We start from the raw sequence: 27,520 nt of genomic DNA on the forward strand, positions 1-27,520 counted from the left end.
CAGACAGGAAACAATCAGGGCCAGCTAACACTGCACACAAAGGATTTCCCCAGGAAGCAACCAGCCAGGCTTTGAAGCTACAAGGCCATGCAATGCTAATCAATGTGGCCTGGAGAGCCCAGTTGAGGGCCAGCTAACACCTTCCAACAAAGGATCCCCTAGGAAGCAACCAGCCAGGCTTTGAAGCTGCAGGGCCATTCAATGCTAATCAATGTCGCCTGGAGAGCCCAGTTGAGGTGGTTCAGTTCACCTTGGACAGTTAACCAGGACAGTAAACATAGAGCAACACTCAACAAACAGAGGAATTACAGACAGGAAACAATCAGGGCCAGCTAAGCAGGCATGGGCCAACTTGGGCCCTCCCTCCCTGCCTCCAAGGGTTTTGGACCACAACTCCCACAATTCCTAACAGCCTACCGGCTGTTAGGAATTGTGGGAGTTGTAGTCCAAAACCCCTGGAGGGAGGGCCCAAGTTGGCCCAGGTTTGTTGAAAACAGTTTTGAGAGCAATGAAGATTCTCCTTCCGGCCGCACGGTGGCGCTGTGAGCAGCTCTACCCGAGTCCTGAGTCCTGGCGGACTTCCGCTTCCTGTGTTTACCCCTGAATGAAGGGAAGAGGGTCGGTCTTCCGGGCGGGCCTTCTCCCTCTCTTTCTCCCTGAGTGTCCTTCCTCCCGGGTGGAAAAGGGAAGGTTCTCTTCCGAGGGGAAGGCCATGAGGAAGCGGAGGAGGCGGTGAGAGGGGCCGAGGGCAGGCCGGGCTTCCCTCCCTGCTTCCCTCCCTCTCTTCCTTCCCTGGCGGGGGATGCTTTCCCGGAAGAAGGCCCGGGGGGAGCTCTCGAAGCCCGGGGAGGTGCAGGGCAAGTACGTCATCAAGGAGACCAGCCCCCTCCTCCGCAGTGAGTAGGAAGGAGATGAAGGAGGGGAGGGGAAAAGGGGAGGGAAAGAGGGCAGGAAAGAATGAGTGAGAGGGAAGGAAGGGAAGAAGAAGGATGGAGAAAAGAAGAGTAAGAAGGAAGGGAAGGAGTTGAGAAGAAAGGAAGGAAAGAAGAAGGAAGTAGAGAAAAAGAAGGAGGAAGGAAGGAAAGAAGGAGATAGAGTTGAGAAGTAAGGAAAGAGTGAGTGACAGGGAAGGAAGGAAAGAAGAAGGAAGGAGATAACATTGAGAAGGAAGGGAAGAAGGAGTGAGCGGGAAGGAAGGAAGGAAAGAAGGAGTGAGAGGGAAGGAAGGAGAGAAGAAGAAGGAAGGATAGAAAGAAGGAGAAAAAGTTGAGAAGAAAGGAAACAATGATTGAGAGGGGAGGAAGGAAAGTGGAAGAAGAAGAAAAAGAGGGAAGAAGAGTAAGAAGGAAGAAAGGAGAGAAAGAAGGAAGAAGGGAAAGGAGATAAAAGTTGAGAAGGAAGGAAAGAATGAGTGAGAGGGAAGGAAGGAAAGAAGAAGGAAGGAGATAACGTTGAGAAGGAAGGGAAGAAGGAGTGAGCGGGAAGGAAGGAGAGAAGGAAGGAGAGAAAGAAGAAGAGAATGTTGAGAAGGAAGGAATGGAAAGAATGAGTGAAAGAGGGGAGGAAGGAAAAGGAGGAGGAGGAAGGGAAGGGTAGAAGAAGGAAGGAGAGAAAGAAGAAGAGAATGTTGAGAAGGAAGGAATGGAAAGAATGAGTGAAAGAAGGAAGGAGAGAAAGGGAAGGAAGGTAAGAAGAAGGAGAGAAAGAAGAAGAGTAAGAAGGGAGAAAGGAAAGAAGAGAGAACGTTGAGAAGCAAGGAAAAGAAAGAATGAGTGAAAGAGGGAAGGAAGGAGAGAAAGAAGAAGAGTAAGAAGGAAGAAAGGAAAGAGAGAAAGTTGAGAAGAAAGGAAAGAACGAGTGAGAGGGAAGGGAGGGAAGAAGAAAGAAGGAGACACAAAGGGTAGGAAAGAAGAAAGGAAAGAAAGTTGAGAAAAGGGAAAAGAAAGAATGAGCAATAGAGGGAAGGAAGAGGAAGAAAGGAAAGAAGGAGAGAAAGTTGAGAAGGAAGGAAAAAAAGAATGAGCAAAAGAGGGAAGGAATGAAAGGAGGAAGGAGAAAAAGAAGAAAAATAAGAGGGAAGAAAGGAAAGGAGAGAAAGTTGAGAAAGAAGGAAAAGAAAGAATGAGCGAAAGAGGGAAGGAAGAAGAGAAAGGGAAGGAATGAAAGGAGAAAGGAGAGGAAGAAAAGAAAGAAGGAAAGTTGAGAAGGAAGGAAAAGAAAGAATGAGTGAAAGAGGGAAGGAAGGAGAGAAAGGGGAAGAAGGAAAGAAGAGAAAGTTGAAAAGGAAGGGAAAGAAAAAATGACTGAAAGAGGGAAGGAAGAAGAGAAAGAAGGAAGAAAGGAAAGAAGGAGAGAAAGTTGAGAAGAAAGGAGAGAATGAGTGAAAGAGGGAAGGACAGAAAGTAGGGAAGAGAAGAAATTTGAGTAGGAAGGAAAGAGGGAAGATATGAGAGAAAGAGAGAAGGCAAGAAAGAAGGAGAGAAAGTAGGAAGGAAAGAAAGAAGGGGAAAAGAAGGGAAGAAAGTTGAGAAAGAAGGAAAGAATGAGTGAAGGAAGGAAGAAGGAGAGAAAGTCGGAAGAAAGGAAAGAAGGGAAAGAAAGAAAGTTGGGAAGGAAGGATAGAATGTGTGAAAGGGAAGGAAGGAAAGTGGGAAGGAAGGAAAGAATGAGTGAAAGAGGAAACGAAGAAGAGAAAGAGGAGGGGGGAAGAAACAAAAGAGGAGGAAGGAAAGGATAGGTAGGCAAGGAAGGAAGGAAGAAGGAAAGAGAAGGAAGGCACATAGCAGGGAAGGAAGAAGGAAAGAAAGGGAAAGCAGGAAGAAAGCTTGCTTAAAATGGCACTTATATTATCATGTTTAGTTGTATCTTGTTTTCATCTTGTTGTAAACTACTATCCAGTTAAAAATAGAACATACATTAAATAACAACATCCCTGAATATAGCCATTCTTAGGCCCAGTTTAAAACACCATAGACAGTTCTGGTTGTTACAGTCTATGACTTTAGGTTGGCTTGGAGTCCATGACTCAAACCAGTAGAATACACATGGGCAAACTTTGGCTCTCCTCTGGGTGTTTTGGATCCCACCCCTCCATAGTTTTACATGTTTTTAAATAAGAATATGTACTTCGTAATTAATAAATAATGTATAAATTGAAAATTTCAACAGAAAGGAGGAAATCATGAAAATGAACAAAATCTGGCTACCAGTATTAAAAAAAAACTCTAAAATCACAACAGCAAAACAACAGAGAGGAAACAATCAAGGACATCTAATCATCTCTCAGCAAAAGATTGCCCCAGGCATTGCCAGGCCATCAAATGCTACTCAAGGTGGCCAGTTGAAACATTCACACCTAGCTCCAACAGACAAGAGTTCTTTGTCCCACCCTGGTCATTCCACAGATATATAAACCCAATTTTCCTAGTTCCAACAGACCTCACTACCTCTGAGGATGCTTGCCATAGATGCAGGTGAAACATCAGGAGAGAATGCCTCTAGAACATGGCCATATAGCCCAAAAAAACCTACAACAACCCAATGTATAAATTCACATTTGCATGGAACAATAAAAAAGAAAGATCAACTTGAAAATGGTAGAAGCACAAAGTTGTGGCAAGGAAGCATCAAGTGAAGAGGCAGAATCATCATTTTATTCATGCTCTACTCATTCCAGCCTCCTTCTCTCCCTCTCTTTTCTCTCTCTCTCTGTCTCTCCCTCTTCCTCTCTCTCTTCCTCTTCATGAAGCCAAACAGACCAGGAATAAAAACCACACAAAACCAAAGTCCCTTAAAGCAGACGAGCACGAGGCATGGAGGCTGCTCCCTTGAAACCCTGGACTCTTGCAGCAGTGTTCCCTCTGAACTAAAAATGCTGTTCGTATGTCAAAGCGAAACCCGGGCCAGGCAGCAGCGCTTAGCTCGAAATGCTCTTAAGTTGGGATGCTCTTAAGTCGAGATTCTACTGTATTTTGGTTTCTGAGTGTGAACGTGCCTTCAAGCCGGTCTGAGTCCCTCTACGGAGGTAGAGAAGATCGGGATACAAAAGTTTTAAATAAATAAATAATAAATAAGCCACCATGGATTTCATAGAGTTTTCTTGGGCAAGGAATCCTCAGAGGTGGTTCTGCCAGTTCCTAACTCTGAAATAGAGCATATAATACCCGGTATTCAATGGCAGTCTCCCATTCATTTCTAACCAGGCCTGACCCTGCTTAGCTTCCAAGATTGGACAGAATCTGGTGCCATGATGGTATTTATGCCACTTATGTGTATGTGCACACTCCTTCTTCAAGTTGCCTGTTAACTTATGCTGATCTCATATGGGTTTTTCAGAAAGTTTTCTTAGGCAAGTAATCCTCAGGTATGCTTTTGCCAGTTCTTTCTCGTGAAACAGCTCTGGGTTGTTTGGCAGTCCCCCATTCGAGAGCTAGCCAGGCTTACCTTTGCTTAGCTTCCAAGATTAGAATGTGTTCAATGTATTGTCGAAGGCTTTCATGGCCAGAATCACTGGGTTGTTGTAGGTTTTTTCTGGCTAGATGGCCATGTTCTAGAGGCATTATCTCCTGACGTTTTGCCTGCATCTATGGCAAGCATCCTCAGAGGTAGTGAGGTCACTACCCCTGAGGATGTTTGCCATAGATGCAGGTGAAACGTCAGGAGATAATGCTTCTAGAACATGGCCATTTAGCCCAAAAAAACCTACAACAACTTAGAATGTGTTTTTGGAGTATTTAGGATTCTGCTGAATTGTGAACGTCCCCAATGTAAAATGAAACTCTGCCAAACTGAATGGAGCAGATTCAGCAAAATGTGTCATTCGATAAGGAGGTTAATTTGAGGACTGAAAGAAAATCTTTCTTCCCCAACATTATAGAGGGAAGTACAAGGGACGATGTTTTCCATGTCTTCAATGTAGGTTTACTTACTTAGGCGATCCCTCGTAGCCAAAGATGATGGTCCTCCAAGGCCGGTGTTCTGTCGGTGGATGACTGTGGAGCCCTATTCTTGACCTGCATCTTCTCCCGCAGTGGAGGGCATTGGTTTCCAGGTAGAAGGTGGTCCCGGTCAGGTTGGCTTGATGCGCCTTCCTCTTGGCACGTTTATCTCTTTCGCCCTCCATTCGTGCCTCTTCAAATTCTGCAGCACTGCTGGTCACAGCAGACCTCCAGCTGGAGCGCTCAAGGGCCAGGGCTTCCCAGTTCTCAGTGTCTATGCCAGAGTTTTTAAGGTTGGCTTTGAGCCCATCTTTTCAATCTCTTTTCCTGTCCTCCAATATTTCATTTTCCGTTCTTGAGTTCAGAGTAGAGCAACTGCTTTGGGAGATGGTGGTCGGGCATCTGGACAACATGGCCAGTCCAACGGAGTTGATGGCGGAGGTCTTTGCTGGTGGTCTTTGCTTCTTCCAGCACAGTGACATTTGTCCACTTGTCTTCCCAAGAGATTTGCAGGATTTTCTGGAGGCAGCACTGATGGAATCGTTCCAGGAGTTGCATGTGATGTCTGTAGATAGTCCACGTTTTGCAGGCATATAGCAGGATTGGGAGGACAATAGCTTTATAAACAAGCACCTTGTTGCCTACGAATGTCTCAGTCCTCAAACACAGTGTTGAGTTTCAGTGTCAATGTTGACTTTTGTGGAGAAGTGGCTGCCAAGGGAGTGGAAATGGTCCACATTTTCTAATGTTACACCATTAAGCTGTATTTCTGGCATTGGAGAGGGATTGACCGGTGACTGCTGGAAGAGCACTTTGGTTTTCTCAGTGTTTAATGACAGGCCGAGCTTCTCGTATGCTTCTGCAAAGGTGTTTAGAGTGGCTTGTAGGTCTTCTTCTGAATGCGCACAGATGTAGAAGAGACTGGAGAATAGAAGGGAGTGACATATATAGTAGCATCAACTCTGTGCAGGATGCTTTACAGAGTAGAGGGCTTTGGGAGCCGTAGTTCCCCTGCTATCTTCGTTTCACTCGGGGTCAATAGGCAGATTGGTTTCCTGACATGTTGATCAACAGGACTATGGGTTAGGCTGAGCATTTTGCAAACTTTTCCAATGTGTGTGACACGTTTTGACATGAGCAATGCACAAATACATTGGTCCCAGCCTGGATTCCTTTACCAAAGATTCCCATTCCAGTAAAAACTGCAAAAGAGATGCAGTAAGTAAGTAAGATCAGTCTGTCAAGCTCACATCACTGTTCCTATCACCAAAGGCAAGTCGACTGGAAGCTCCTGACAGCTTTCTCTTGCCTTCTATTAATGGCGGTTCCATTGAAATGCCAGGCCTTCATGAGTTCTTCTAATCCTCTTTAAAAGGTATCTAAACCTCACTTAGCTGTGCTCTAAGCCCAGTCACTCAAGCATGTCCGGTGTCAATAAGTCCCTTCCCTCACCAACCAGGAGGATCTTACTTATCACCTCCAGTTGGTATCCTCATGTTTTGGAGAGGGAGAGGCTGCTCATTATTATGATTTCATAGAATCCCAGACATGAGAAGGATGCCAAATGTTATTCAGTCCAGCAGCCTACTATACAGGAAAACACAATCAATGCCCTCCCAACAGATGGCCATCCAGCCTCCCAACAAATGGCCATTCCAAGTATACTGGAATGTACTTAGCCCTAATCTTTTTTTTATACTGGTTTTAAACCACTTTATTGGCTGTGTTGCAATAGCAGATTCCCAGATTAGTTTAGCGTTTACACCTTATTTTATTTTTCTGGTTATTTAACATTTAATGCTTATTTTACTTAAGTGATATTTGTCTTTATTGTTCTAATGTAGCGCAAATCCTATGTAAAATTATACTACGTATTTTTGGCATTAATATTGAAATCTGAAATATATACAGAAAGTCTACTTTAAAACCCTCCAGAGAAGGAAACTCTACCAGACCTCAAAAATGCATATGCCATTGTCTCAATGTATTTATTTATTTACAACATTTCTACCCCACCCTTCTCTACCCCCAGGGGGGACTCAGAGCGGCTAACACTGGCAAAAATTCGATGCCGCAAATATCACAAAATGACAACAATATAAACAATATAAAACCATAAATACACAATAGATAAAACAATAACATTAATTATATAGTCATATAGCAGTTTCCATTATCATAACAATCATATGGTCCAGTTCAATGTCCAAAGTGCCGTTATGCCTGCTAGCCAAAAGCTTGGTTCCAAAACTACGATTTCAATTTTTTCCTAAAGGCAAGGAAAGGAGGGAGGATGCTGATCTAATCTCGCTGGGGAGCGAATTCCACAAGTGGAGGGGTCACCACTGAGAAGGCCCTGTCCTTCATCCCCACCAGACGCGTTTGTGAGGCCGGTGGGACCGAGAGCAGGGCCTCCTCAGTGGATCTTGAACATAGAGGGAGATATGTTCAGACAAGTAAGCTGGGCCAGAGCCGTATAGGACTTTATAGGCCAAGACCAGCACTTTGAATTTTGCTCGGAAAAGGACCGGCAGCAAGTGGAGTTGACATAACGGGGGTAGTGTGCTCCCTGTATGGTGCTTCAGTGAGCAATCTGGCTGCTGCCCGTTGGACTAGTTGAAGTTTCTGTACAGTCTTCAAATGCAACCCCACATAGAGTGTGCTGCAGTAATCCATTCGGGATGTAACTGGAGCATGGACCACCATGGCCAGATCAGATAGCCAGTAGGCTGTTAGGAATTGTGGGAGTTGAAGTCCAAAACACCTGGAGGGTTGAAGTTTGCCCATGCCTGGTCTAACAGCTCTTACTTCCAGGAAGCTCTTCCTAATGTTTAGGTGGAATCCCTTTCCCTGCCGCTGTCAATTGCTATTTCTTAATTTTAGAAGAGACCCCAACAGCTAGGTGAAAGTAAAAGGAAAAAAACTTTGTTCTGAACAGTGAATGTGCCTCATGAAGTCTCGCCTGTTTTCTGAACGGAAACTAGTGCTTCCGTAGACTGTGATTACACTTGCAACGAAAGTATATGCTCTATTTTTGACTTCATGCGCACAGTGTTTGGCATATCCCTGTGTGTTTAATGCAAATGTGTGCCCTTGCCGTGGACCTCGTGCCTTTTGTTCTGGGTCGTGGTGCTTATTTGCCTATTCTAAGTTTCTCCTAAGAATCGGGAAGCAGCAAAATGGATTTTCAAGCTCGTGGATGTGAGCAGGGATGTCTGATGTGCTGTAAGTGGTGTGGAATCTTGTTGATTTCTTGGATTGCAGGTCATTAGAAATATGCCAACGATGACAGCGGTGCTTATGTACACTTCAGTTCTTGTCTGGAATAGTTTTCTTGAGTTCACTGTGTAATCATCACTTTGGAGTTGGATCCAGAAGCAGTTTTGGAAGGAGCCGAATTCCATAGAAATACAATGACTCCAGTTTCAAAATATATGTTATTCTCAAATTTATATGTATAGTATTTGAGATAGAATTGCTCCTCCACATTTGTAGTTTTGACGTTAGCTGATTTGGTTTGTTCACATATTTGATTGAAAATATTATCTCTCAAAGTCTCCTTCTTCGGATGCTTTGAAAAAGAGGTTGGATGGCCATCTGTTGGGTGTGCTTTGAATGTGATTTTCCTGCGTTTTGGAGGAATTGGGTTTGACTGGATGACCCACAAGGTCGCTTCCAACTATAGGATTCTATAGTTTGTCCCATGCAATTTTATGGACACTTGCCTCCAGCAATCTCTGGGTCCTCCAATATGATTCTGTGGTCATTTTCCTACTGAATTTGAATATAGACTCATGCTGGGAGACCCTAAAACTTCCTAGAGAGTTGTTGTTTTGGTAAAAAATAGAAATATTGTTATGTTTTATGCAATATTACGCTTTCAAAATTTTAAGGGCTTTCAAAAAATTAAGACCCTAGTTTGTTGCATTTGCGTTCATGAGGAATGTTTTCCCATTCAGAAATTTTAATCCAAGAAATATATTTTGTGTTGTGTGATAATTCACAAGGCAGTGGTGAAATGCCGTGTTTCTCCATTTTGCTGGAGTAAATACTTCATTGCCAATATACAGCCAGGAAGCATCCCAACACTCCTGTTGTGGCTCAGCTGGAGCCTCAGGCAGAAGATGATGGGATTCAGATTCATGAAGATGTTCCTGTTGTTTTCGAAGAAGAATCTGAGCTGGTTCAGTTTCCCATGGCAAGGAATGTTTCAGATGATGTTTCTGATGTTAGTGAAACTACCCAGGTGCAGGTTGAAGATTCCCAGCCTGATGATTCTCAGGCGGCTAATGAGCTATCTGACCTTGAGAGCTCTGAAGATCTAGATAGGGAGGATCGCTTACAATTCGGTTCCGGTCCAGTGTATCTGTCCGAACGTATCTCCCTCTACGTCCCACCCCGGAATTTGAGATCATCTGGGGGGGCCCTGCTCTCAACCCCACCGCTATCCCAAGTGAGGCTGGTGAGGATGAGGAGCAGGGCCTTCACAGTGGTGGCCCCTCACCTGTGGAACTCACTCCCGGGGGAAATTAGGGCATCAACATCCCTCCTCTCCTTCAGGAGGACGGTAAAGACATGGTTGTGGGGCCAGGCCTTCGGGCAATCTGCTAACTAGATAAGGACAACCAGACGAATAGGACTGATAGGACTGACAATTGTGGAATTGGAATTTGAACTATGAGATAGCGAACGCTGACCGGCAATAAGGAGTAATTGTTTTGTATTGGTTTGTATGGATTTTTATTGGTCTTATTGGTTTTATCGGTTTATAGATGTAATGTAGAATCGTAGTTTGATTGCTAATTTATGCTATTTTGTTTTATTACTGTTGTGTGATGCGGGCATCGAATTGTGCCTTGTTTTTGTAAGCCGCCCTGAGTCCCCTTCGGGGTGAGAAGGGTGGGGTAGAAGTAAACCAAATAAATAAATAAATTCAAAGTTCTTCGCAGTGCGAGGCTTACTAACAAGAGGGAGGTTAGGGGTCAGTGGAATGGTTCATGCTGGGAAAGTATATTAAACGGGGTGTTCGAAGGCCAATCTTTGTCAGTGCAACTTCTGCAAACAACCTGGTAACTTCTTTGGATTGCCTTGGCTTTGGGGCAATGTTCTTGGCTTCCGGGGACGCTGTCATACTGACATGGAATCTTGTTTGATTGATGTTCTTTGGATTATGCTTCATGCTGTTTGCAATTGAACTTTTGGAACTTACTTTTGCATTTAAGACTTTTCCTTTCTTTAATAATTTATTATTTATTTATTTACAGCTTTTATATTCCGCCCTTCTCACCTCGCAGGGGACTCAGGGCGGATTACAGTGTACACATATATGGCAAACATTCAATGCCAATTTTTGACATACAAACATATACAGATATACACAGAGTCTATTTAACTTTTTCTGGCCGCCAGGGGAGCTGTCGCTTCCATCGTCCATCTGCGATGCTGATGAAGCACTTCCGCATTCCCCACATGCTTCCCCGCTGGAATGCTTTGCTGGAGTCTTCCTTATGGCCTCATAAGTCATTTAATGTAGCCTTCCTATACTTTAAGGTGGTACCTTATTTTCCTACTTGACAGATGCAACTGTCTTTCAGGTTGCAAAGGTCGACAACAGGCTACACACAATTGGTTGGAAACCCACTCCAACCCGGGCTGGCTTCGAACTCATGACCTTTTTGGTCAGAGTGATCTTAATGCAGCTGACACTCAGCCAGCTGCGCCACAATAAACTACAAAATCTTCAGCCTTTGTGTGGTTTGGTGTTTGGAGCAAGGTGACTCTACTCCAGTGACTCTACTCCAGTGGAAAGAAGTGACAAGTGGAGTGCCGCAGGGTTCCGTCCTGGGCCCGGTCCTGTTCAACATCTTTATTAATGACTTAGATGAAGGGTTAGAAGGCAGGATCATCAAGTTTACAGATGACACCAAATTGGGAGGGATAACCAATACTCCAGAGGACAGGAGCAGGATTCAAAACACTCTTCACAGATTAGAGAGATGGGCCAAAACTAACAAAATGAAGTTCAACAGTGACAAATGCAAGATACTCCACTTTGGCAGGAAAAACGAAATGCAAAGATATAGAATGGGGGATGCCTGGCTTGAGACCAGTACGTGTGAAAAAGATCTTGGAGTCCTCGTGGACAACAAGTTAAACATGAGCCAACAATGTGATGTGGCGGCAAAAAAAGCCAATGGGATTTTGGCCTGCATTAATAAGAGCATAGTGTTTAGATCCAGGAAAGTAATGCTACCCCTCAATTCTGCTTTGGTTAGACCACATCTGGAATATTGTGTCCAATTCTGGGCACCACAATTCAAGAGAGATATTGACAAGCTGGAATGTGTCCAGAGGAGGGCGACTAAAATGATCAAGGGTCTGGAGAACAAGCCCTATGAGGAGCGGCTTAAGGAGCTGGGCATGTTTAGCCCGAAAAAGAAAAGGCTGAGAGGAGACATGATAGCCATGTAGAAATATGTGAGAGGAAGCCACAGGGAGGAGGGAGCAAGCTTGTTTTCTGCTTCCTTGGAGACTAGGACGCAATAGAACAATGGCTTCAAACTACAAGAGAGGAGATTCCATCTGAACATTAGGAAGAACTTTCTGACTGTGTGAGCCGTTCAGCAGTGGTACTCTCTGCCCCGGAGTGTGGTGGAGGCTCCTTCTTTGGAAGCTTTTAAGCAGAGGCTGGATGGCCATCTGTCAGGGGTGATTTGAATTCAATATTCCTGCTTCTTGACAGGGGGTTGGACTGGATGGCCCATGAGGTCTCTTCCAACTCTTTGATTCTATGATTCTTTGGATTGCCTTGGCTTTGGGGAAATGTTCTTGGCTTCCGGGGACGCTGTCATGCTGTCATGGAATCTTGTTTGATTGATGTTCTTTGAATTATGCTTCATGCTGTTTGCTATTGAACTTTTGGAACTTACTTTTGCATTTAAGACTTCTCCTTTCTTCAATAAAATACAGAATCTTCAGCCTTTGTGTGGTTTGATGTTTGGAGCAAGGTGACTCTACTCTGAGCTGTGACAACTCCAGTGATTATGGCCGTGAAAGCTTTTGACAATATTTGTATATCTTCCCTATGTCTGCACTTCCTTTAACCGCGCTGCTCTGTTGCAGATCTGATGCCTTCCTTCATCCGACACGGACCAACCATCCCGAGACGGACAGACCTCTGCCTTCAGGACCCTGCTCCGGCTGCCTTCTCTGCGGTTGGGGACGGGGCCGTGTCCCGGAACCAGAGCTTCCTCCGGACCCCCGTCCAGAGGCCTCCACACGAGGTCCTCCGTAGGGAAAGCCACCGGCTCTCGGCCCCTTCCTACCTGGCCCGGGGTTTGGCCGACGTGCCCCGGGAGTATGGTGCCTCTTCGCAGTCCTTCCTGACCGAGGCCAGCCCTGGGACTGAGAACGGCGAGGCAGGGCCCCGTTACTATTACGACCACTTCTACAATGGCCAGAGGCGGCACCCGCTGGGGGAGCACCTGCAGGAGGAGTACCGATACTATGAACACAACAACGACCTCGTCCAGAGGATGCCGCACAATCAGGGGAGGCACAATTCAGGTGAGTCTCCTTGTAATCCAGCTTTGTTTGCAGTGGCGTTCTTTGTGGTGTACAATGTGTTGCTGGTATCTGTGGGAGAATATGTTCCCTATCAGTCAGCAGTTGCATGCAGGTACAAACATGCCAGAGAGAATTTAGAGATTCCTAGAGATATATAGCCAAGTCTTATTATTTAATCAAGTTTTAAGTGCTCAAATGTTTTAACTAATTATTGCAGGAGTGTTGGGTGGGATAGAGATTTGTGTTTATTGTGTCTTTGTATACTTTTATTTTACTGTTGCTATAGAGGACTAATCAGTAAACAAATCTATAACCAAGTGTTCCATCACAATGGCTACTTCTGGAGGAAACATCCCATGGAATTCCCTAGAACACTGCTTCTTAAACTGTATTATTATTATTATTATTATTATTATTATTATTATTATTATTTACAGTATTTATATTCCGCCCTTCTCACCCCGCAGGGGACTCAGGGCGGATTACACTGTACATAAACATGGCAAACATGCAATGCCATAGACATACAAGATAAATAGACAGACACATAGAGGCTATTGACATTCCAGCTTTTTCATGAGGGCATTCTGGCCACCAGGGGAACTATCGCTTCACCCTCCATTTGTGACACTGATAAAGTACTTCCTCATTCTTTGCATGCTTGCTGGAGATTTTTATGGCATCGTAAATTGGCCTCCCCGCCTAAGTGGTACCTAAATTTCTTACTTGACAGATGCAGCTGTCTTTCAGGCTGCAAAGGTCAACAGCAAGCTACACAAATTGGTTGGAAGCTCACTCCGACCTGTGCTGGCTTCAAACTCATAACCTTTTGGTCAGTAGTGATCTTAATGCAGCTGACTCCAAGCCAGCTGCGCCACAGTCCTGCTGCATGTAGAACCCGACTCCAAATGGGGTTCCCTGAGTTCAATATTGGGGTCACGGGAGAATTGGCAACCCTGAAAGGTTTCTCAATGCCATCTGTTTACACATGCAACAATGTGCAGAGTTTACAGTGGCGTCTGCAGAAATGCCTCAGCTATATTCTGTAAAAAGGAAAATTAGACCATAGAATCCTAGAGTTGGAAGAGACCTCATGGGCCACCCAGTCCAACCCCATTTTGCCACAAAGCAGGAAAATCACATTCAAAGCACTCCCAACAGATGGCCATACAGCCTCTGATTAAAAGCCTCCAAAGAAGGAGCCTCCACCACACTCCAGGGCAGAGAGTTCCACTGCTGAACAGCTCTCACAGTCAGGAAGTTCTTCCTAATGTTCAGATGGAATGCCCTTTCTTGTAGTTTGAAGCTGCCTCGAGTCACTGGAAAGCTCAGCGGGGTGGTATACAAATACAGTAAACAAACAAACAAATAAATAAATATGTCTTTGATCTGTGTCCTAGTCTCCAGGGAAGCAGAAATCAAGCTTGCTCCCTCCTCCCTATGACTTCCTCTCACGTATTTATACATGGCTATCTTGTCTCCTCTCAGCCTTCTCTTCTTCAGGCTAAACATGCCCTGCTCTTTAAGCCGCTCCTCCTAGGGCTTGTTCTCCAGACCCATCTTATGATCTCACAACTTTTGCACCAGATGCCAATGTGTGTGTGTTTCACTTTCCTGATAAAATCATTAATGTACTTGTATAAAAGCATCTTTACTGTTCTCATTACACCTGCCAGCAGATATCAGGGCTTATAAAATATTGTATGTGTGAACATCATCCCAGGCTGTGGCATGTTTTCAAGAAAGAAAGGGACTGGGAAAGCAGGTGGCAAGAGCAGATTGTCTTCCAGGGCTATTTTTCAGCTACAGCAGGGCAGTTTTCACAATTTTATAGAGAAAGGAAAAGGCAGCGGTTGCAGAAAGAGAGAATAGACTGTTCTTCACATGTGATTTAAATTATAACCCCCGTATCAGTGGTAGACACATTCCTGAGGTTTTTTTAATACCAGTAACTAGATTTTGTTCATTTTCATGGTTTCCTCCTTTCTGTTGAGATTGTCCACGTGCTTGTGGATTTCAATGGCTTCTCTGTGTAGTCTGACATGGTGGTTGTGAGAGTCGTCCAGCATTTCAGTGTTCTCAAATAATATTATGTGTCCAGGTTGGTTCATCAAGTGCTCTGCTATGGCTGAATTAGTTTGCAGTACCTTTGTGTTCTGTGATTCGTGTTTGGGCAATGCTGCTGCATTTGGTGGTCCTTCTGTAGACTTGTCCAGAACTGCATGGCATACGGTAGTCTCCTGCAATGCTTAGAAGATCCCTCTTGTCCTTTGCTGAGCGTAGCATTCGTTGACTTTTCTTAATGGGTCTGTAGATAGTGTGTAGGTTGTGTTTCTTTCTCAGCTTCCCTATGCAGTCAGAAGTTCCCTTAATGTACAATAAGAACACTTTTCCTCTGGGTGGGTCTTTGTCTTGACTCTCGGGGTCTTGTTCTCGCAGCTCTTATGATGTCTGTGCTCTCCATTGGCCTGTAAAACCCAGTTTAGGTGGTTCCGTTAGTCTTGGAGGAGATGGGTTTCACAGATTATAGAATCATAGAATCAAAGAGTTGGAAGAGACCTCATGGGCCATCCAGTCCAACCCCCTGCCAAGAAGCAGGAATATTGCATTCAAATCACCCCTGACAAATGGCCATCCAGCCTCTGCTTAAAAGCTTCCAAAGAAGGAGCCTCCACCACACTCCGGGGCAGAGAGTTCCACTGCTGAACGGCTCTCACAGTCAGGAAGTTCTTCCTCATGTTCAGATGGAATCTCCTCTCTTGTAGTTTGAAGCCATTGTTCCTGCTTCCTAGTCTCCAAGGAAGCAGAAAACAAGCTTTCTCCCTCCTCCCTGTGGCTTCCTCTCACATATTTAGACATGGCTATCATATCTCCTCTCAGCCTTCTCTTCTTCAGGCTAAACATGCCCAGTTCCCTAAGCCGCTCCTCATAGGGCTTGTTCTCCAGACCCTTGATCATTTTAGTCGCCCTCCTCTGGACACATTCCAGCTTGTCAATATCTCTCTTGAATTGTGGTGCCCAGATTTGGACACAATATTCCAGATGTCTTGACTCTCATGGTCTTGTTCTCGCTGCTCTTCTGATGTCTGTGGTCTCCATTGGCCTGTAAAACCCAGTTTAGGTGGTTCCGTTAGTCTTGAAGGAGATGGGTTTCACAGATTCTTTTTGCACCATCTGCCAGGATTTTGATTGTGCTTCTATGGATGTGAGAGCTGGACCATAAGGAAGGCTGAGCAAAGCAAGAGAGATGCTTTTGAGCTGTGGTGTTGGAGGAAAGTTCTGAGAGTGCCTTGGACTGCGAGAAGATCCAACCAGTCCATCCTCCAGGAAAGAAAGCCTGACTGCTCACTGGAGGGAAGGATATGAGAGGCAAAGATGAAGTCCTTTGGCCACATCATGAGAAGACAGGAAAGTTTGGAGAAGGCAATGATGCTGGGGAAAATGGAAGGGAAAAGGAAGAGGGGCTGACCAAGGGCAAGATGGATGGATGGCATCCTTGAAGTGACAGGCTTGACTCTGAAGGAGCTGGGGGAGGTGACGGCCGACAGGAAGCTCTGGCATGGGATGGTCCATGAGGTCACGAAGAGTCGAAAGTGACTGAAAGAAAAAACAAAGTTTTCTCTGAAAACTGTTCATTCCCCATGAATGATTTATTTTTAAACTTATCTCATTTAGATTGGGTTGTTGTAGGTTTTTTCGGCCTACATGGCCATGGTCTAGAGGCATTTTCTCCTGACATTTCGCCTGCATCTATGGCAAGCATCCTCAGAGGTAGTGAGAGCCCGTGAGAGCCGTTCAGCAATGAGAGCTGACTGTGAGAGCCGTTCAGCAGTGGAACTCTCTGCCCCGGAGTGTGGTGGAGGCTCCTTCTTTGGAAGCTTTTAAGCAGAGGCTGGATGGCCATCTGTCAGGGGTGATTTGAATGCAATATTCCTGCTTCTTGGCAGGGGGTTGGACTGGATGGCCCATGAGGTCTCTTCCAACTCTTTGATTCTATGATTCTAGTGAGGTCTGTTGGAACTAGGAAAAAGGGTTTATATATCTGTGGAATGACCAGGGTGGGACAAAGGACTCTTGTCTGCTGGAGCTAGGTGTGAATGACAGTGCCTGGAGCAATCTTTTGTTGAGAGGTGATTAGATGTCCTTGTTTGCAAGAGTCCTTTGTCCCACCCTGGTCATTCCACAGATATGTGAACCCTTTTTCCTAGTTCCAACAGACCTCACTACCTCTGAGGGTGCTTGCCATAGATGCAGGCGAAACGTCAGGAGAGAATGCTTGTAGACCATGGCCATATAGCCCGAAAAAACCTACAACAGCCCAGTGATTCCGGCCATGAAAGCCTTTGACGATACATTGAACCTCGTTTAGATTGTTAGCTGCCTTGAGTCTCCTCAGAGAGAAAGGCGGGGTGTAAATAAAGTTAATAATGAGAATAACACTAGGATATGGCTCTTCAAAAACCCACCCAATGTTTGCCTTGGACATGGCTCTTCTTTGGGTGTGACGGAATGTTGTTTTTTTCATGTCGGTTCCTCGTATTTACAGTCGGAAGTTCATCAGAATTCTTGAACATCTTCCTGAGGAATGACTCAAATGCATTAAAATGTAAACAAATGGGTCTGTGAGCATCTTGCACTTTTACCCAACTCTCTTCCTTATGAAACACACTGCAGGCAAGTTGGTTGTTTAGTGTGTGTGTGTGGAAAAATAAATCTTGTAGGCAGGAATGTCAAGACTTTGGGGTGACTGACCTCAAGTATGAGACGGTTGTTTTGAGAAAGAGACCCTTTGCTTGCAGATGGCTTTTTCGTCCAAAGAGAGGCAGCCTGCTGTGGCACATGAAGCGTTTGGTCCTTTGATTTCTGTACATTCTCATTTTGGTTTGTTTGAGGGATTCCTGGCAGTATGTATGATTTCCTCGGATCAGCGGTAAAGCATATCAGGTGTCAGATAGGCCCAATAGTTCCCATCTGTGCTTTGTGCCGTCCTATTAATCATCCCTCCTTTCCTCATAGTTTGAGAGGAGGTTGGGCTTGAAGAGACAAGTCTAATGGGGTCTCTCCGCAGCAAGCGCATAGCGGTCTGAGGACACCAGTTATGAGAAGAGAGTCGGAAGCTCTGGGCTGCCTGGCTGGCTGCCACTGGTGCGCATTGAGGCCTGAAGGCATGACGTTATGGCCGAGAGGAAGAATCCAAGCCACAAATTAAGCTGGAGCTTCCTCAGCCTTTCCACTGAAATAAGAGAAATTTTAAGATCCACAAGCAGCCAAACAGGAAACATTTACAGGGTTTCAGACTTGGATCAAGGTGGGAAGGAAGCTTTTTGTCTTCAGAGGAAGCTGGTTTCTTTGCGCATGGATTTAAAGCAGTTGTCTGTGAATAGAAAACATCTTCCTGCTCCAAAATATACTGATGGTGGGTTCCTACTTGAAAGGGATCAATATCACCACGTATGAAATGTCTATCAGGATATTATGATGCTGAAACTGGAAGGGAGGTCTCTCTGAAGCTTCTCAGGGGGACAGACTTCGGAAAACAGGATGCGCACTGCTTTGGGTGAGTTCATAGGCACTTGGATCCTCAGGATGAAGTTGCGTTGTGGGTGCAGCCATATTGAAAGGCTGATGAATCGTTGTCTTCTTTGTTGATGTGCCCTGTTTCTTGCTGTTGTGACCATCGTGGCATTATCATAGAATCCTAGAGTCAGGTGGCAGGAAGACACAATCAAAGCCCTCCCAACAGGTGGCCATCCAGTCTCTGCTCAAAAGCTCCAGAGAAGAAGGAGACTCCACCTGGTTCTCAGGCAGCAGATTCCACTGTTGAACAACTCTTACCTTCAGGAAGTTCTTTCTAATCTTTAGGTGGAATCTTTTTTTCCCCCTGCTGTTGAACCCATTGCTCTATTGTGTCCTTGTCTCTACAACAGCAGAAAACAAGTTTGGTCCTTTTTCCTCAGTGAGACATCTTCGCAAATATTTCAACATAGTTATCTCTTCTTATCTCTAGATGTTAATTTGCATCATCTCCATCCTTCAGGATTTGTCACTGTGGTAGCAACAACACATAGCATTGCTTTATTTTAGTTATTGAAGTAAAGGGCCTGTCTAATAACAACAAATCTTGGTGCTGGCAGGAATAATATGAGTCACTTCAAAACAGTGTACCAATGTCAGCAAAATGAAACCTACATTCTGAAGTTTATTTCTCCACATACCTTCATGTGTTATTTACCTGAATGAAGGATTCTATATATATGAACTCTATGTACACAAACTCTGTATCCAGCTTCGTTTTCCTGTTGCAATAGGCCTTCCACTTTCATGGGGATAGTAGTGAAGAAGCCCAGTAACAGTGGAAAGACTGCAGATTTTTATATACTTGAGCGTAAGCTGAGTTTTTCAGCCCTTTTTTAGGCTGAAAAATCCCCTCTTGGCTTATACTCAAGTCAAGGTTATTTATTATTTTATTCTGTTATTATTTTATTACATTTATTATTTTACTCTATTATTATTACATATATTATTTTACTCTATTATTATTACATATATTATTTTACTCTATTATTATTATTACTATTACATTCATTATTTTACTCTATTTATAGTTATTGCATTTATTATTTTACTCTATTATTACTGTTATTATTATATTTCCATTTGTACACTATTATTATTATATTTATTATTTTACTCAATTATTATTTAATCAGAGTTGGACAGTTTTACCTTAAATTACAGTTTTATGTAATTTAATTTATTACGGATGCCTCAATTCATGTAATTTTATTGGTATCTATTTTTATTTTGAAATTGGCAAGTAACTGCTGCATTTCACACCCTCAACTTATACCACCGAGAAGGCCCTGCTCCTCGTCCTCGCCAATCTCACTTGTGATAGAGGTGTGGTCGAGAGCAGGGCCTCCCCAGAAGATCTTAGACTTTGAGGTGGGACGTAGAGGGAGATCCGTTCGGACAGATACACTGGGCCGGAACCGTATAGGGTTTTGTAGGTCAAAACCAGCACTTTGAATTGTGCTCGGAACTGGATCGGCAGCCAGTGGAGCTGACACAACAGAGGGGTGGTATGCTCCCTGTATGACGCTCCAGTGAGCAATCTGGCTGCCTCTCGCTGGACTAGTTGGAGTTTCCGAACAGTCTTCAAAGGCAACCCCATGTAGAGTGCGTTGCAGTAATCTAATCGGGATGTAACAAGAGCGTGGACCACTGTGGCCAGATCTAACTTCCCAACTTTAGGAATCTCTAGGTCCCTCAGCATGCATCTATGGTCAGGTTATGGTAGAAACTGAGCATGGAGTTGCACTGGGGGAAGTAGAGCAGAACTTTTCAAGAAGTTTTGTACAACAAGCCTACACACTGCAGCCAACACACTAACCTGCCACAACACACATCTTGGGAAGCTCTGACCTAGAGATTACTAGAGAGAACATGTTAATCAAACCTGCAAAAGCTAAACATGAAAATGTAGAGCACTGCTTGAGAGTAATAAACATTAGTAGTGGAATTGGCTCTTTCCGTTTCCTGGCCTGTATCAAATGGGCAAGAGAAATAGAGTTAGTACCCAATTCCCTGTCAACCTGCAGAAAAATCCTTGAGAAGAGGCTGGCAACTCATTCTGTGGCCTTTATGCCTTTCTGGGCTCCTTTTTGGCAGCTGGACAAAGTCCTTCCATGCCAGGACTGTGCTGCCAGGACTGTAAACAGTCCCATTCATTGTTCTGTTTCCCTGGGGGAATGTGAGCCAGCCTGGGTCATGCTTCTGTGCAGAGAATGCCAGCCTCATGAACCAGCTTCCTCCCTGCTTTCTGGGCCTCCGTCATTGGAAAAACATACTCTTGTTAGTGCAAACTTCCCATTCCGCAGGTCAGCCTTTGCATTACCTCCAGCCAAAGGAGCCAAGTTCTAGCTTTTGCTTATCAAGGGATATCAGGTGTACCAGGTGGCCAGTTATAAGTTCCTGGGTGTTACTGTTAAGGAAGAACTGACCTGGGGCAGCGTTCATACTCAGATAAAATACTGTTTTATCTGAGACTTTTATGGAACCAACAATTGAATGAAAAACTGTTGGTGACTTCCTCTAGCTGCGCTATAGAAAGTGTTCCAACCTATTTCGCCTATTGCGTAGGTAGAATTTGCTATTTGCACAATAGCACATAGGAGAGGGTACTAACATATTTCAGCTATTGCGTGGGGTTTGCTATTTGCACCATGGCAGATAGGAGAGGGTTTTAGCCTATTGCATCTATTACGTACAGTTTGCTCTTTGCACAATAGCAGATAGGAGAAGGTTCTAACCTATTACATCTATTGCGTTGCGTTTGCTATTTGCACAATAGCAGATAGGAAAGGGTTCTGACCTATTGCATCGGGTTTGCTATTTGCACCATTGCAGTTAGGAGAGGGTTCTAACCTATTGCATATATTGCATAGGGTTTGCTATTTGCACCGTGGCAGATAGGAGAGGGTTCTAACCTATTGTATCTATTGAGTATGGTTTGCTATTTTCATAATAGCAGATAGGAGAGCGTTTTAAGTTACTGCATCCATTGCATAAGGTTTTATATTTGCACCATGGCAAATAGGAAAGGGTTGGTGACTTTCTCTAGCTGTGCTATAGAAAGTGTTCCAACCTATTTCACCTTTTGCGGAGAGTTTGCTATTTGCACAATAGCAGATAGGAGAGGGTTCTAACCTATTGCTTCTAATGCATATGGTTTGCTAATTGCACAGTAGCAAATAGGAGAGCGTTTTAAGTTACTGCATCCATTGTGTAAGGTTTGATATTTGCACCATGGCAGATAGGAAAGGGTTCTGACCTATTGCATCTATTGCATAGGGTTTGCTATTTGCACCATTGCAGATAGGAGAGGGTTCTGACCTATTGTATCTATTGCATAAGGTTTGCTGTTTGCACCATGGCAGATAGGAGAGGGTTTTAACCTATTGCAAATATTGCGTAGGGTTTGCTATTTGCCTTGTGCCAAATAGGAGAGGGTTCTAACCTATTGTATCTATTGTGTGTGGTTTTCTATTTGCACCGTGGCAGATAGGAGAGGGTTCTAACCTATTGTATATATTGCATAGGGTTTGCTATTTGCACAATAGCAGATAGGAGAGAGTTCTAATCTATTTCATCAATTGCGTAAGGTTTGCTATTTGCACCATGGCAGATTGGAAAGGGTTCTAACCTATTTCAGCTATTTCATAAGGTTTGCTATTTGCACCATGGCAGATAGGAGAGGGTTCTAACCTATTGCAACTATTGCGTCGGGTTTGCTATTTGCACCATGCCAAATAGGAGAGAGTTCTAACCTATTGCATATATTGCATGTGGTTTACTATATGCACTGTGCTAAATAGGAGAGGGTTCTAACCTATTGCATCTATTGTATGTGGTTTGCTATTTTCACCGTGCCAAATAGGAGAGGGTTCTAACCTATTGCATATATTGCGTATGGTTTCTTATTTGCATCGTGCCAAATAGGAGAGGGTTCTAACCTATTATATTACATATATTGCATGTGGTTTGCTATTTGCCCCGTGCCAAATTGGAGAGGGTTCTAACCTATTGCGATTGTTTTCTATTTGCTATTTGCACCAGGAGTAGACAGGGCCCTTTCGGCCCTCCAGATGTTTTGGAATTCATCTCCCACAATTCCTCCCGCAATTCCTAACAGCCGAATTGTGGGAGTTGAAGTCCAAAACACCTGCAAGGTCCAAATTTGCCCATGCCTGATCTAGGGGTTCATATCTGTCCTGCATTATGAAAATACTTCTGCTTTGACTTGCCAATATCAATGAAGCCAGAAGAGCTGAGAACATTTTTCTCGCTGCTGGAAATCTCATGACAGGAAACCGTAAATCAACCCTTGAGGATGTGTTACGGAGCTGATTGTAATCTCTGGTGCTCCTTCCTTTGTTGCCGTAACCAGTTGGGACAAGCCTAGTCGAGACAGTTTGCTTCACTGATGCTCTGTTTTGCTTCCGTTGTGCTTTTCAGGCCTCGGGAGGGTGGCTGCTACTTCATTAGGAAACTTAACGAACCACAGTTCGGAAGACTTGCCTCTCCCTCCCGGCTGGACGGTGGACTGGACTCTTAGGGGGAGGAAGTACTACATTGACCACAACACCAACACCACGCACTGGAGCCACCCTCTGGAGAGGGAGGGTCTGCCTCCAGGGTGGGAACGGGTTGAATCGGCCGAGTTTGGCGTGTATTACGTCGACCACATCAACAAAAGAGCGCAATACAAGCACCCCTGTGCCCCCAGGTATCCGTATTATTATTATTATTATTGTTGTTGTTGTTGTTGTTGTTGTTGTTGTTGTTACTCTTATATTTATATTCTGCCTTCCCCCCTAAGGCAGGCCTGGGCCAACTTGGGCCCTCCAGGTGTTTTGGACTTCAACTCCCACCATTCCTAACAGCCGGTAGGCTGTTAGGAATGGTGGGAGTTGAAGTCCAAAACACCTGGAGGGCCCAAGTTGGCCCAGGCCTGCTATAGCGCATAACATGCGCATCACAACATTTTGCACCATTACTAAGGGCCTCATCACACTTGAAAATGAATCCACTTTAAATCCAGTTTCTGCCTCCTCCAGAATTCTGGGGTTTGTAGTTTAGGGAGGAGCCTTTAACAGCCTTGCTAAACTACAAACCCCAGAATTCTTCAGGAGGCAGAAACCAGATTAGAAGTGGATTCATTCTCTAGTGTGATGGAGCATTAAGAGTTTTGTTGCCATTCTATATGTTGGGCTAACTCACCTTTGCTGGGTTGCTGTGAGTTTTCCAGGCTGTCTGGCCATGTTCCAGAAGCATTCTTTCCTGATGTTTCGTCCACATCTGTGGCAGGCATCCTCAGAGGTTGTGAGGTCTGTTGGAAACTAAGCAAGTCAGGTTTGAGTGTTGAGGATTTTCAATGCTAATCAAGGTGATTAATAAGGTTGTTGTGAGTTTTTCAGGCTTTCTGGCCATGTTCCAGAAGCATTCTCTCCTGATGTTTTGCCTGCATCTATGGCAGGCATCCTCAGAGGTTGAGAGGTCTTTTGGAAACTAAGCAAGTCAGGTTTATATATCTGTGGAATGATGTCCAGGGTGGGAGAAAGTACTCTTGTCTGCTTGAGGCAAGTGTGAATGTTGCAATTGATCATCTTGATTAACATTAGAAGGCCTTGCAGCTTCAAGGCTTGGCTGCTTCCTGCCTGGGGGAATCCTTTGTTGGGAGGTGATTAGCTGGCCCTGATTTTTTCTTGTCTGGAATCCCCCTATTTTTGAGTGTTTCAATGATAATCAAGGTGATTAATTGGGTTGTTATTAGTTGTTATTAGTTTTTCAGGCTGTCAGCCCATGTTCCAGAAGCATTCTCTCCTGACATTTCACCTGCATCTATGGCAGGCATCCTCAGAGGTTGTGAGGTCTGTTGGAAACTGGACAAGTTTATATATCTGTTGAGTAATATCCAGGTGGAAGAAAGTACTCTTGTCTTTTGGAGGCAAGTCCGAATGCTGCAATTGATCACCTTGATTAGCATTGAAAAGTCTTGCAGCTCCAAGGCTTGGCTGCTTCTTGCCTGGGGGAATCCTTTGTTGGGAGGTGATTAGCTGGCCATGATTTTTTTCTTGTCTGGAATTTTCCTATTTTTGAATATTGAGGCCTTTTAGTGCTAATCAAGGTGATTAATTGGGTTGTTGTGAGTGTTCCGGGCTGTCCGGCCATGTTCCAGAGGCATTCTCTCCTGACGTTTCACCTGCCATCTATGGCAGGCAGCTTCAGAGGTTGTGAGGTTTGTTGGAAACTAAGAAAATGAGGTTTATATACCTGTGGAATAACGTCGAGGATGGGAGAAGGAACTCTTGTGTGTTTGAGATAGGTGTGAACGTTGCAGTTGGCCACCTTGATTAGCATTAAAGCCAGACCTTGCAGTTTCAAGGTCTGGCTTCTTACTGCCTGGAATGATTAATTGTTTTTCCATGCTAATTAAGGCTGATCAAGGCGATCAATTGCTGAATTCACACTTGCCTCAGACAAGAGTTTTTTCTCCCACCCTGAACATTTCACAGATATATAAACCTCACTTACCTCTGAGGATGTCTGTCATAAATGTGGGTGAAATGTCAGGAGAGAATGCTTCTCTGGCATCTTAAGGGACATGGCCACACAGCCCGTAAAACTCACAGTGACCCAGTGATTCCAGCCATGAGAGCCTTTGAAAACACATTGAACATCTCCTTTGCTGTTTGCAGCGTTCCCCGCTACGACCAGCCGCCTCCGGTGACCTATCAGCCGCAGCAGCAAGTGGAGCGGAGCCAGCCCATCCTGGTGCCGGCCAATCCCTACCACACGGCAGAGATCCCGGACTGGCTGCAGGTCTACGCCAGGGCACCGGTCAAGTGAGCATTGCTATTTCCTTTAACCTGAGAGAATGCTTCCCTAGGAATGTCTAGGCTTTTCCAGCATGGCTGTAGGGTCAACCTTCTGCTGAAAACTGACCAAAGAATCGCATTGAAGGACCCAGAGATTCTAAGAGAGGCATTCTCCCTTAACAATCTCTAGGTCTTCAAGCATGTTGGGAGGAAATTGACCATAGAGATACCTGGAGAGGACATTTTAAAAAAAAAAATCAAACCTAGGAATAATCATAGAATCTTAGAGTTGGAAGAAACCACCTGGGCCATCTAGTCCAACCCCCTGCCATGCAGGAAAGGCACAATCAAAGTACCCCTGACAGATGGCCATCCAGCCTCTGTTTAAAAGCCTCCAAGGAAGGAGCTTTAACCACACTCCGAGGCAGAGAGTTCCACTGCTGAACATCTCAAATAATAATAATAATAATAAAAAACTTTGGCCTCATGTAAGCCGCTCCGAGTCCCTTGGGGAGATGGTGGCGGGGTTTTTTCTTTGTCAATATGGCTCTCAATGTTTCCCAGGAATTGTCCATGGAGAGCCTTCTTTAGCCAGTTTTCTCTTCTGATTATTATTATTATTATTATTATTATTATTATTATTAGTTATTGACACAAAAGCACAGTATGTCACAGCAAGCGAGATCTATATGCTGGATTTCGTATCACAAAATCACAAGTGGAACACTTCCCAAGCGTCTAAGACTGTGTGATGTATTTTTGAATGATGCGTGCAGATCCACATCAGGTGGCCTTTTGCAGTTGTGAGATCATGATTTTGTCAACGTTTATTGTTTCCAAATGCTGGCTGAGATCTTTCGGCACGGCACCCAGTGCGCCAATGGCCACTGGGACCACCTGTACTGGTTTATGCCAGAGCCTTTGCAGTTCAATATTATTATTATTATTATTATTATTATTATTATTATTATTGTTATTATTATTATCATTATTATTATCATTATTATTATTGTATTGTCATAGGTTTTCACAACCAACATTACTGAAGTATTGTGTGTTTTCTGGGCTGTATGGCCACATTCTAGCAGCATTTTCTCCTGACGTTCTACCTGACGTTCTACCTATCTTAAGATGCCAGCCACCGCTGCAGGTGGAACGTCAGGAGAAAATGCTGCTAACATGCAGCCATACAGCCCGGAAACCACACAACGCCCCAGTAATGTTATTGTCATTGTTATATGTCTACTTGCAACTCGAGGGGGGGGGGTACAACAAAGTGGAAGTTCTCTCCCTTGAGGACTTCTGAGAACTCAGGAGCTCTGCTTATTCTCCTCCTTCAGGTACGACCACATCCTGAAGTGGGAGCTCTTCCAGCTGGCCGACCTGGACACCTACCAGGGGATGCTGAAGCTCCTCTTCATGAAGGAGCTGGAGCGGATCGTCAAGACGTACGAAGCCTACCGGCAGGCGCTGCTCTCGGAGCTGGAGAGCCGCAAGCAGCGGCAGCAGTGGTACGCCCAGCAGCACAGCAAGAACTTCTAGCCCGGATGTGCCTTGGATGGACTGGGAAGGGGCGTCCTCACTCTCTTGGCGGTAAATAACCACCAAACAAGGGCTTTGGTTGCAAAAGGCAACGCCTCTGCCTTGATGTCGCACCTTTTGTAAGTATCCTCTTTGTATCTCTTGTGTACAGAAGACTTTTTGTTAGGACTGGTTTGGAGGAAAAAGACTGGAACTCCGACATCTTTGTTTTTTTGCTGGAGTCTCTTTTTTAACTTGTTGGACAAGCAAAGCTTTATTTTTGAAGTCCTTTGTAAGAATTTCCACTCTGAATTTCCACTATGCAGCTGCTGGTTAGATCAGGGTCCCTTCCTGGCTCAATGCAACATGGATGGATCCATGTTCGCGGCAATATATAAATAAGAGCCCGGTGGACCCAACAAGATTGTTGTCGCTTAGACTCCAGCACTTAATCAACACCTGCCTTATTTTGACGGTTGATCAGATCAGTTTGGCCCAATGTTGGGATTCTTCCCAGGCTCCTCTCATGGTGGAAGGAGGCCTCACGTAGCCATTGGGAACACAGTCCCCGTCATAAGTAGCAATGGACTCTTTTTTTTAAATCTCAAGCCAAACTTGCCTCTAAATCCATGACTTTGGGGCACCTCCACCACAGCCTCAATGTGCTGTTTATGGGTACTCCTTCGGAGACGTGGATCGTAACCCTTGTGTCCTTTAAATCTCAAATAAACCTTCTTTTTACACTTTTTGAGTGAAAACAGCCTCCGCAGGAGCATCTTCTTTCTGGTCGTATCTCTTTGGTCTGTGTGTGACTTGTTTCTGATTGAAATAGGAAAGGTTTGGACCCTTACCTTGATCTGTTTCGTGTCCCAGCTTTCAATCCATTTTCGTCAGAATCTCCTGAAATCGGGAGGTTGGATATTAGTTTTTTTGTTTTCGGGGCCGAAAAATCCGTTTTTTTCCGGTCCATAATTGGAGGGGGAGGGCTTCACCCATAGGCCCGAAGCACCCGAGCCTACGAGTGCAGGCTTTGGGTCTACGTACCTGGGCACTTGGCTATAGGTCCTGCCAGGCTCCAGGCAATGATCCAAAAAGCAGCTTGGAGCCGGTACCCGC

General features: G+C 44.6%; 1 protein-coding gene across 2 annotated transcripts; it reads left to right on the forward strand.

Annotated features, from left to right (window-relative positions):
- Positions 1 to 605: 605 nt before the first annotated feature.
- On the forward strand, positions 606 to 27,162 carry SAV1 (salvador family WW domain containing protein 1). 2 transcript variants are annotated; one of them, XM_060752956.2, is made up of 5 exons: positions 606 to 896; positions 12,060 to 12,503; positions 22,521 to 22,791; positions 24,764 to 24,910; positions 26,224 to 27,162. In XM_060752956.2, the coding sequence occupies exons 1-5, from the start codon at positions 803 to 805 to the stop codon at positions 26,423 to 26,425; spliced, it is 1,158 nt and encodes a 385-aa protein (XP_060608939.2). In that variant the 5' UTR covers positions 606 to 802; the 3' UTR covers positions 26,426 to 27,162. The 2 variants fall into 2 exon arrangements, with proteins under 2 accessions (XP_060608939.2, XP_067319237.1); XM_067463136.1 differs by having other exon boundaries at positions 606 to 861.
- Positions 27,163 to 27,520: the final 358 nt, after the last annotated feature.

Source organism: Anolis sagrei, chromosome 1, assembly GCF_037176765.1.
Source record: "Anolis sagrei isolate rAnoSag1 chromosome 1, rAnoSag1.mat, whole genome shotgun sequence".
NCBI lineage: Eukaryota > Metazoa > Chordata > Lepidosauria > Squamata > Dactyloidae > Anolis > Anolis sagrei.

Bases quoted from the DNA above. Each gene is read 5' to 3' on its own strand.
- SAV1 (XM_060752956.2), top strand. From the start codon at position 803: ATGCTTTCCCGGAAGAAGGCCCGGGGGGAGCTCTCGAAGCCCGGGGAG. The intron at 12,504-22,520 runs GTGAGTCTCCTT...TGTGCTTTTCAG, and splicing joins TCAGGGGAGGCACAATTCAG to GCCTCGGGAGGGTGGCTGCT. The intron at 24,911-26,223 runs GTGAGCATTGCT...CTCCTCCTTCAG, and splicing joins TACGCCAGGGCACCGGTCAA to GTACGACCACATCCTGAAGT.